General features: G+C 37.3%; 1 protein-coding gene across 5 annotated transcripts in view; it reads right to left on the bottom strand.

The window, feature by feature from the left end:
* The window catches only part of NETO2 (neuropilin and tolloid like 2), a 58,880-nt gene that overhangs the window by 14,395 nt on the left and 32,072 nt on the right, over positions 1-12,413 (bottom strand). For all 5 annotated transcript variants that reach the window (XM_016929793.3, XM_016929792.3, XM_063797109.1 and 2 more), the window contains exon 7: positions 10,071-10,299. In XM_016929793.3, the coding sequence (XP_016785282.1) occupies positions 10,071-10,299 (229 nt within the window). The remainder of the gene's footprint in view (positions 1-10,070; positions 10,300-12,413) is intronic.

The following is a 12,413-nucleotide window of genomic DNA, read 5'->3' on the forward strand; positions in this document are numbered from 1 at the left end:
TATGAAGAAACTGCAACAACTAATGGGCAAAATAACCAGCTACCATCATAATGACAGGATCAAATTCACACATAACAATATTAACCTTAGATGTAAATGGGCTAAATGCCCCCAATTAAAAGACGCAGACTGGCAAATTGGATAGAGTCAAGACCCATCAGTGTGCTGTATTTAGGAGATCCATCTCATGTGCAAAGACATACATAGGCTCAAAATAAACAGATGGAGGAATATTTACCAAGCAAATGGCAAGAAAAAAAAAAGCAGAGGTTGCAATCCTAGTCTCTGATAAAACAGACTTTAAACTAACAATGATCAAAAAAGACAAAGAAGGGCATTACATAATGGTAAAGGGATCAACGCAACAAGAGCTAACTATCCTAAATATATATATGCACCCAATACAGGAGCACCCAGATTCATAAAGCAAGTTCTTAGAGACCTACAAAGAGACTTAGACTCCCACACAATAATAGTGAAAGACTTTAACAACTCATTGTCAATATTAGACAGATAACGAGACAGAAAATTAACAAGGATATTCAGGACTTGAACTCAGCTCTGTACCAAGCAGACCTAATAGACATCTACAGAACTCTTCAACCCAAATCAACAGAATGTACATTCTTCTCAGTACCACATAACACTTATTCTAAAATTGACCACATAATTGGAAGTAAAACACTCCTCAGCAAATGCAAAAGAACAGAAATCATAACAGTCTCTCAGACAACAGTGCAATCAAATTAGAACTCAGGATTAAGAAACTCACTCAAAACCACACGACTACATGGAAACTGAACAACCTGCTCCTGAATGACTATGGGGTAAATAACGAAATTAAGGCAGAAATAAATAAGTTCTTTGAAACCAATGAGAACAGATACAACATACCCGAATCTCTGGGACACAGCTAAAGCAGTGTTTAGAGGGAAATTTACAGCACTAAATGCCCACAGGAGAAGGTGGGAAAGATCTAAAATCGACACCCTAACATCACAATTAAAAGAACTAGAGAAGCAAGAGCAAACAAATTCAAAAGTTAGCAGAAGACAAAATAACTAAGATCAGAGCAGAACTGAAGGAGACAGAGACACAAAAAAAACAAAAGCAATGAGTCCAGGAGCTGGTTTTTTGAAAAGATTAACAAAATAGATAGACCGCTAGTCAGACTAATAAAGAAGAAAAGAGAGAAGAATCAAATAGACACAATAAAAAACGATAAAGGAGATATCATCACTGATCCCACAGAAATAGAAATTACCATCAGAGAATACTATAAACACCTCTACGCAAATAAACTAGAAAATATAGAAGAAATGGATAAATTCCTGGACACATACACCCTCCCAAGACTAAACCAGGAAGAAGTTGAATCCCTGAGTAGACCGATAACAAGTTCTGAAATTGAGGCAGTAATTAATAGCCTACCAACCAAAAAAAGCCCAGGACCAGATGGATTCACACCCGAATTCTACCAGAGGTACAAAGTGGAGCTGGTACCATTCGTTCTGAAAGTATTCCAAACAACAGAAAAGAAGGACTTCTCCATAACTCACTTTATGAGGCCAGCATCATCCTGGTAACAAAACCTGGCAGAGACACAACAAAAAAGAAAATTTCAGGCCAATATCCCTGCTGAACATCGATGTGAAAATCCTCAATAAAATACTGGCAAACTAAATCCAGCAGCACATCAAAAAGCATATTTACCACAATCAAGTCAGCTTCATCCCTCGGATGCAAGGCTGGTTCAACATAAGCAAATCACATAAACAGACCCAATGAGAAAAACCACATTATTATCTCAATAGATGCAGAAAAGGCCTTCTATAAAATTCAACACCCCTTCATGCTAAAAACTCTCAATAAACCAGGTATTGATGGAACATATCTCCAAATAATTAGAGGGATTTATGACAAACCCACAGCCAATATCATACTGAATGGGCAAAAGCTGGAAGCATTCCCTTTGAAAACTGGCACAAGACAAGGATGCCCTCTCTTACCACTCCTATTCAACATAGTATTGGAGGTTCTGGCCAGGGCAATTAGGCAAGATAAAGAAATAAAGCGTATTCAAACAGGAAGACCGGAAGTTAAATTGTCTCTGTTTGCAGATGACATGATTGTATATTTAGAAAACCCCATCGTTTCAGCCCAAAATCTCCTTAAAGCTGATAAGCAACTTCAGCAAAGTCTCAGGATACAAAATCAATGTGCAAAAATCACAAGCATTCCTATACACCAATAATAGACAGAGAGCCAAATCATGAGTGAACTCCCATTCACAATTGCTACAAAGAGAATAAAATACCTAGGAATACTACTTACAAGGGATGTGAAGGACCACTTCAAGGAGAACTACAAACCACTGCTCAAGGAAATAAGAGAGGACACAAACAAATGTAAAAACATTCCATGCTCATGGATAGGAAGAATCAATATCGTGAAAATGGCCATACTGCCCAAAGTAATTTATAGATTCAATGCTATCCCCATCAAGCTACCATTTGATTTTCTTCACAGAATTAGAAAAAACTAGTTTAAATTTCGTAGGAACCAAAAAGGAGCCTGTATAGCCAAGACAATCCTAAGCAAAAAGAACAAAGCTGGAGGCATCATGCTTCCTTACTTCAAACTATACTACAAGGCCACAGTAACCAAAACAGCAAGGTACTGGTATCAAAACAGATACATGGACCAATGGAACAGAACAGAGGCCTCAGAAACAACGTCACATATCTACAACCATCTGATCTTTGAGAAATCTGACGAAAACAAGCAATGGGGAAAGGATTTCCTATTTAATAAATGGTATTGGGAAATCTGGCTAGCCATATGCAGAAAACTGAAACTGGACCCCTTCCAGAAACTGGACCTTATATAAAAAGTAACTCAAGATGGACTAAAGCCTTAAACATAAGACCTAAAACCATAAAAACCCTAGAAGAAAACCTAGGCAATACCATTCAGGAGATAGGCATGGGCAAAGACTTCATGACTAAAACACCAAAAGCAATGGCAACAAAAGCCAAAATTGACAAATGGATCTAACTAAACTAAAGAGCTTCTGCACAGCAAAAGAAACTATTATCACAGTGAACAGGCAACCTACAGAATCGGAGAAAATTTTTGCAATCTATCCATCTGACAAAGGGCTAATATCCAGAATCTATAAGGAACTTAAACAAATTTACAAGAAAAAAAAAAAACCAACCCCATCAAAAAGTGGGTGAAGGATATGAACATACACTTCTCAAAAGAAGACATTTATGCAGCCAAGAAAGACATGAAAAAAAGCTCATCATCATGGTCATTAGAGAAATGCAAATCAAAACCACAATGAGCTACCATCTCACACCAGTTAGAATGGCTATCACTAAAAAGTCAGAAAACAACAGATGCTGGAGAGGATGTGGATAAACAGGAGCTCTTTTATACTGTTGGTGGGAGTGTAAATTAGTTCAACCATCGTAGAAGAGTATGGAGACTCCTCAAGGATCTAGAACCAGAAATACCATTTGACCCAGCAAGCTCATTACTGGATATATATCCAGAGGGATTACAAATCATGCTGCTATAAAGGCACATGCACACACGTTTATTGCAGCACTATTCATAATAGCAAAGACTTGGAACCAACCCAGATGCTCATCAATGATAGACTGGATAAAGAAAATGTGGCACATATAAACCATGGAATACTATGCAGCCATAAAAAAGGATGAGTTCATGTCCTTTGCACGGACATGGATGAAGCTGGAAATCATCATTCTCAGCAAACTAACATAGGAAAAGAAAACCAAACACTGCATGTTCTCACTCATAAGTGGGAGCTGAAATATAAGAACACGTGGGCACAGGGAGGGGAAGGAACGTCACACACCGGGGCCTGTTGGGGGATGGGGGCCTAGGGTAGTGATAATATTAGGAGAAATGTGGATGATGGGTTGATGGATGCAGCAAACCAGCATGGCAGGTGTATACCTATGTAACAAACCTGCATGTTCTGCACATGTATCCCAGAACTTCAAGTATTGTAATAATAAAAAAAAATTAACACTAATCCTCAAACTCTTTGAAAAAGTTGAAGAACAAACACTAGTTACTCATTCTATGAGGCCAGAACTAGTTACTCATTCTATGAGGCCAGAATTACTCTGATACCAAAGCTAGAAAAAGATACACAAAAAAACCTAAAGACCAATATCCCTTATGAATATTAATATAAAAATCCTCAAGAAAATTACTACTTCAGAATTCAGCAACATATAAAATGATTATACACCAAGAACAAGTGGGAATTATTCCCCGAATGCATGAGTGGTTCAATATACAAAAGTCCACCAATTTAATACATCACATTTACAGTAAGGGAAAAAAACTACATGATGAACTCAATGAATTTTTTAAAAAGCATTTGACAAAATTCAACAGGCTTTCATGATAAGAACATTCAATTAACTATGAATAGAAAAAAAATTTCCTTCACATGACAAAGGCCATATATGAAAAACCCAAAGCTAACATCATAATCAGTAGTGAAGGACAGAGCTCCACTAAGATCAAGAATAAGACAGATACCCAATTTCACTTCTATTGAATACATACTGGAAGTTCTGGTTAGAGCAATTAGGCAAGAAAAGGAAATAAAAGGTATCCAAATTGGAAAGGAAGATATAAGATTTTCTCTGTTCACAGACAACACAATCTTATATGCAGAAAACCCTAAAGATCACACCCACCCCCCCACCCACACCCCCGTTAGAGCTAATAAACTAAGTCAACAAAGTTGCAGGATGCAAAACCCGCATACACAAATCCGTTGCATTTCTAAACACTGCCAATTAACAATTAGAAAAAGGAAATTAAGAAAATAATTCCAGTATAATAGCATTAAAAAGAATAAAATATTAGGAATAAATTTAACTAAGGGGGCAAAACATTTGTATGCTGAAAACTACAAAACATTGCTGAATGAATTACAGATGAAAAATCAATGGGAATATACATCCTGTGTTCATGAATGGGAAGACTTCATACAGTTAAGATGACAATATTACTCAAAGTGACCCACAGATTTAAAATGATCCCTATCAAAATCCCAACAGTGTTTCTGCAGAAATAGAAAAAGTCATCCTAAAGTTCATGAAATCTCAATGAACCATGAATAGCCAATCCAGTTTTGAAAAACAAGAAAAAAGTTGGAGGACTCATACTTCCTGATTTCAAAACTTACTACAAATCTACAGTTATCAAAACAGTTGCTACTGGCATAACAACAGACATATAGACCAATGGAATTGAGAGGCCAGAAATAAATCTTCACATAATTTTTTTTTTTTTTGACAGAGTCTAGCTCTGTTGCCCAGGCTGGAGTGCAGTGGCACGATCTCGGCTTGCTGTGACCTCTGCCTCCCAGGTTCAAGTGACTGTCCTGCCTCAGCCTCCTGAGAAGCTAGGATTATAGGCGTGTGCCACCACGCCTGGCTAAATTTTGTATTTTTAGTAGAGATGGGGTTTTGTCATGTTGGCCAGGCTGGTCTCAAACTCCTGACCTCAGGTGTTCCACCCACCTTGGCCTCCCAAAGTGCTCGGATAACAGGCATGAGCCACTGTGCCTGGTCTTTTTTTTTCTTTTCTTTTTTCACTTTTTTAAAGAAAAATAGAGATGGGGTTTTGCTATGTTGACCAGGCTGGTCTTGAACTCCTGCCCAGGCTGGTCTCAAACTCCTGGACTCAAGCAATCCTCCTGCCTCAGCCTCCTGTATAGCTGGGACTACAGGTGTATGCCACTGTGCCCAGATCTAATTGATTTTTGACAGGGGTGCCAAGACCATTCAATGGGAAAGGACAGTGTTTTCAAAAAATGATCCTGGGAAAGCTGGATATCCACATGAAAAAGAATGAAGTTGGAGCCTTAACTTACACTATATACAAAAATTAACTCCAAATACATCAAAGACTTAAATGTATTACAAGAGCTAAAACTATAAAACTCTCAGAAGAAAACATATGAGAAAAGCTTCATGACATTGGTTTTGACAATGATTTCTTGGATATCACACCAAAAACAACAACAAAAAAAACCACATTAATTTGGGCTTCATCAAAATTAAAAACTTTTGTACCCAAAAGGACACTATATCAAGGGAGTGAAAAGACAACAAACAGAATGCAAAAAAGTCTGCTAATCACATACACAATAAGGGATTAATATCCAGAATACACAGAGAACATCTACAACTTAAAAAAAAATTCAAAAGCGGGCAAAGGATGTGAAGAGACCTTTCTGCAAAGAAGATGTACGAATAGCCAAGAAGCCCATGGAAGAATGCTCAACATTACTAATCATTAGGCAAATCAAAACCACAATGAGATGTTACTTTACACATATTAGGATGGCTATTATCCAAAAATATGAAACATAACAGGTATTGGTGAACATGTGGAGAAACTGGAAACCTCTGTGCACTGCTGGTCGGTGTGTAAAATGGTGCAGCCACTGTGGAAAAGTTTGCTGGTTCCTCAAAAACTTAAACACAGATTTCCCATATGATCCAGCAATTCTACACAGCAGCAGTACTCATCATAGCTCAAAGGTAGAAACAATCAAACATCCATCAACAGATAAATGAATGTATAAAGAAAATGTGGCATTTACTTATGGAATATTATTTAGCCTTAAAAAAGAATAAAATTCTGATACATATGACCACATGGATGAACCATGGAAAGATTTCATGGATGAACCTTGAAATCATTATGCTAAGTGAAATAAGCCAGACATAAAAGGACAAATATTATATGATTCTACTATGAGTTACCCAGAATATGGAAATTCACAGAGACAGAAAGAAGAATAGAGGTTACCAGGGTAGGGAGAGAGAAAAATGGGAAGGAACTGTTTCATGGGTATAGAGTTTCAGCTTGGGATGATAAAAATGCTCTAAAGACAGTGGTGATGGTTGCACAACAATGTGCATGTAGTTAATGCCACTGATTTGTACATTTAAAAGTGACTGAGGGTAAATTTTATGCCATGTATATTTTGCCACAGTTGAAAAAAAAAGCTACAACCCTTCCGGAAGGGTTTTTGGCAATATCTAACGAAATTACACAACTTTTTAAACCAAACAATCCCACTTCTAGGAATTTATCCTGAAGATATGTCTCTAACAATACAAAAAGACATACGCATAACATTATTCACTGTAGCTTGTTTATAACTGCAAATATTGGGAATAACCTATATGCCCACCATAAGCAGAAGATAAAATAAAGTTGGTGTATACAATGCTGTACTATGCAGCTATAAAAAAAATGTGCTCTATGAATTGATATGGAATGGTTTCCAGGATATAATTTTTTTTTTTTTTTTGAGACAGGGTCTCACTCTGTCACACAGGCTGGAGAGTGCAGTGGCCTGATCTCAGATCACTGCAACCTCCACCTCCCAGTTTCAAGCAATTTTCATGCCTCACCCTGCCCAGTAGATGGAATTATAGGCGCGTGCTACCATGCCCCACTAATTTTTGTATCTTTAGTAGAGATGGGGTTTTGCCACATTGCCCAGGCTGGTCTCAAACTCCTGACCTCAAGTGATCCGCCGACCTTGGCCTCCCAAAGTGCTGGGATTACAGGTGTGAGCCACTGCACCTAACCAGGATATACTTTTAAGTTAAAAACATAAAGCGTAAAAGAATAATGCTCTCCTTCACATAAGAAAAAATGGCACATAGAAAATACAGATGTATCTGCTCATTTGTGCAAAAAGAAATCCAGATAGAGGGAAGAAATGGAAGGCAGAGAATGAAGGAGGCAAGGACACCTCCAAGTGTCCCTCTTGGGATGTGGGCTCTCTAGGAACAACAATTATGTTTCCAGAACCCCCACATAAAAACAATGTACAGACACCATGATGTTGGGGGCGGGGGGGCACAAAATGAAATATAAACCACTAGCCTGAGTAACTGGAAAACAGTATCTTGACAGTAAAGTTAAACATAAAAAGAACTGTATGTAAGGTATTTTGTTAGGAAATTTCTCAAAGGGATATGGATTAGCAATTGTGAAGTTACTTTTTGTGTATATTAGGATTAAACAAATTAATCCATTTCAGATAATTAGTCAGGTTTCTCGCTGTTTAAGATGAAGAAAGGGCTCCTTGGAAATGCGGCTGGTCCAGCGTTGGGTCAGGGAAAACACTAGTTGAGCCTGGTTCATCCAGCATTGCCGTAAAGTAAGAAAATAATTTAAAAATTATTAATTCGGTATGTTGAGAGGACAGAGGAGGCAAACTGAAGGAGCTTCCAATGGCTGAAGCTCGGGCTTTGAGCAACAAAATAGTGTTAGTATCATAGAAAACAATAATTTTTTTTTGAGACAGTCTCACTCTGGTCACCCAGGCTGGAGTACAGTGGTGTGATCTTAGCTCACTGCAGCCTTGACCTCCTGGGCTCAGGTGGTTTTCCCACCTCAGCCTCCTGAGTAGCTGGGACTATAGGCACCTGCCACCATGCCCAGCTAATTTTTGTATTTTTAGTAGAGACGGGGGTTTCCCCATGTTGCCCAGGCTGGTCTCGAACTCCTGACCTCAAGTGATCTGCCGCCTCGGCCTCCCAAAGTGCTGGGATTACAGGCATGAGCCACGATGCCCGGTCATAATAATAATATTATTAATATTATAACAATAGAATAAAATAGCCATGAGCCCATACTGATGTAATTATTAATAACTGAATAAGTGAGGAAAAAGGGATAGTTTTTCTCACAGCAGAATGTTAATTAATGTATACAGAAAGTATGATGGAAATGGAAAATCATGATTAGGTAAACTCTACAGTACTAACTGTTACAGGCAGAAGCCAACAATGGATGCTAAAATTAGTGGGTAAGAAGATATTGGCATAGTCTCAAAGAGACTTATTAATTAGAAAGGAAAAAAATAGCAACTTTTTAGTGAAGAAAACTGGCAGACAGCACCTTAATGAAGTGATCAAAGTTAACATCACCAGCAATAAGACAAAATGGTACCATGTACCCCTGCTTCACTGACATGATGTAGTTAGAAGGGCACAACATAGTTTCTGTGGTATTCCTGACAGAAATACACAGCCTCAATGGAATCCCTAAGAAACACTAGACAAACCCAAACTGATGGACATTCTACTAAACTGGCTAGCTAGTACTCTTGACAATGTGTCAAGGAAAGATGCAGACAGAGTAACTGTCACAGATGGAGAAGGCTAAGGATACTTGACAACTAAAAGCAATGTGGGAAACTGGATCATAAAAGGACCTTCATGGCAAAACTAGAGATACCGGACCGGTCTATAGCTTAGTTAATAATACCGTATCTGTGTTAATTTTCAGTTTTACTCTGGCTTTGAGAGATGTTGGCATTAGGAGAATCTGCGTGAACGGCACATAGGGAATCTATCATTTTTACAATGTTCTGTAAGTTTAAAGTTATTTAAAAAGAAAAAGATCTATGGCATATCTAAATCTTTGATGACCATAGTTTCGTGGATTCATAACTATTCACCAAGCTAAATTAATACTACTAATAAGTTAGAAAATCTTGAGAGAAAGTATAAGTCTTCCCTGTCTGCAATCTCTACCATTTGTTTACACTTTTATAATTAGTGTTCCAATTGATATGTTAACATGGTTTTTTCACCCATACCAGTCCATTCCAAGAGAACAGGGACCAAGATATAGTTGCTTCTACCTTGTGACTTGCACATTTTCGTCAAAAGTAAATGCTGCCTGGTATAGTGCCGTGTGCCTGCAGTCTCAGCTACTTGGGAGGGTGAAGCAGAGGATCGCTTGAGCCCAGGAGTTTAAGGCCAGCCTGGGCAACAAATCAACACCCCACCTCTAAAAATTAAATAAAATTTAAAATATTTTAAATTTAAATAATATTCTTGCATTAAAAAGAGCTGTAGTAAAACAAAAAAAAATACATCCTAAAATAAATATTTTAAAAAAGTAAATGCTGAGTGTACTGTGAATGAGTGAAAAATATGTAAAAGATCTCAATACTATAGGAATTATTTACTTACGCTCCACAAAGGAAGTAAAGAGCATTCGAAACCTGCTAAGCCGACTACCTTCATCTGCCCACATTCGAATCACTCCAATTCCTGTTTTAAGCATTACATCATTGGCCACAGTGCTGCAAAACTTGGCCTTCAGGTTTTCAATAGAACTGCTTCCATCATAGACTGCAACGAAGTTTCTCTTGCATTCATTTGAGTGCTCCATTTGATAATCTAGGAACCTCAAATAAATCTGTAATATTAACACAAAAACACTGCTTTTAAAAAGATATATTAATTTGAATTTTTCTATTTCTATTTTCCACAGACAACATGGGATACCGAATGACAGCTGACAGAAAACCATAATAGATAAATGGCTGATGCCTAAATAGTGAGAGGAACTAAGATTAATGATCTGTTTCTTTGGTTGTCTTTATAATGGAACCAAGCATTAAGGAACTTACTTTGTGTTTTGTCTATAAAGAGTAGAAACTTTTTGTTCACAAGGCATAACTATCTAACATTTTTCTCATTATAAAAGCAATCTCATGGTACTGGACAGGGGAGAAAATAAAATAATCACTCATATTTCTATTATTCCAACAATGCATGTGATTAATTGGTGAGTTTCTTTTCACTTTTTCTGCACATTAAAAAAACCTGTGTTTAATTGTAAGATATACACATCCTACTTTAGCTGTAACATATAAAAATGTTTTTATCTATACTCTTAGCCATACCTATTCCCGGATGTCCTATTATTTATTTACACAATATCCTACTGTTCTACATGGTTGCTTTATTTCACCTCTTAACAATACCTGCATTTTCAGACAGGCAGACGTCAACTGTACTATCAATGGAAGCTCTATTAGCATCCCCCATTCAAATTTTATAGCTAAATGGTTCTAAGTTATTTCCTAAACACTCTTGATCCATTCTTGTTTGGCGATTTCTCTTACATTGTGAATTTAGATTTTAAGCATTAATCTCCAGAAGAGCCTAATGAAGTAGGTATCATGTTTTTTTGTGGGCAGAGATGAATCTGTTATTCGGTGGCAAGGATTAAACCCAGGTTGGTCTGACTCTAAATGTGCATCCTTTTCATTCCATGAAGCGCTTTACATACTCACACAGTGTTCCCTGTTTGGGCTCTAGTTTCTCATATGTGACTCTATCATTAAAATAAAATTTGAGTGAGTGAATAAAGATTACCTTTGAATTGCCATTCAAGACATCTAATGAGTATTCACTTCCTAGCTATTATTTCTGAGGGAGCAGTATGCCACACCTACCCTTTAATTCAAAGAGACTAATAAAAATGTCATGTCATATATTTCCCCCCCACCCCACCAAATACCTTGATGGCATAAAACTAAGAGAGAACAACTTACAAAATATAGCTTAAAGAATTATATTTTGACTAAATAATTTTGGTTTATTTGAAATGACTGGTTCACCACTTCCGTGAGAATGGTGGAAAATCGGTAATGAAATAGGATTTCCAGTTCAAAACTTTACAAAGTCTTCATGCATGTATTTTAACAAAGAAGCAATATATTTTCTTAAATATATCAACAGTTCTCATTAGTTTTTCATCACTTATATAACCCAAGCCCTCCGCTCACACTCTGGTAGCGAGCTCTAATGCTGTAATGACTTCCCTCTTCCACTGGACTGTGATGTCTTCCAATGGAAGGTCACTGGCTCAGTTTCATCCAGTATAATTCTTGCTCATGGCAGACAATGAGAAAGTGACTAGGCTTATAAAACTATGACTTGGTAGAAGTATCAGTAGAATAATCAAGCTGTCTGAAGTATTTATATTTACTCTCTGCTTTTCTTTTAATCCAAATAAATATGGTATTATATAAGGCTATAGTAAATGCTCTTCAAAGACATATTTTTAAAAAAAATCAAGAGTTAAAGATAAATAACAAGATCATAGCACTTTTCTACTGTAAATACAGCTAAATATTGAATTGTTTAGTTCAACAAATTTTTGGGAAATATTCATAACGTGAATCTGACAAATTGCAATGTTGGGAGAAGGGCATAAACTACTTTTCTTTTACTCCAGATTGCATGAGAAGGGATCTTTTACTTACATCTTTCATCAAGTAAGTGATCTCTTACCCTATCCCTATATCCTACCCAGGGAGGCAGGGCAAGTTACCTGGATGGTGGGAGTTTGGTTTCTTTTTCCCTCCCCTCATAGGAAGTGGGACTGGGTAGGCCGGTCTGCTCTGCAGATGCGAACTTTCCCTGGAGTGGAATGGGCTGTTCTAGACTTAGGTGAGACGTAGAACTGGTGGGCAAGGAGTTGCCAACACTAATTAGATCATCTCTCTGCGTTGCTCTATC

This window comes from Pan troglodytes, chromosome 18 (assembly GCF_028858775.2).
Source record: "Pan troglodytes isolate AG18354 chromosome 18, NHGRI_mPanTro3-v2.0_pri, whole genome shotgun sequence".
NCBI classification, from domain to species: domain Eukaryota; kingdom Metazoa; phylum Chordata; class Mammalia; order Primates; family Hominidae; genus Pan; species Pan troglodytes.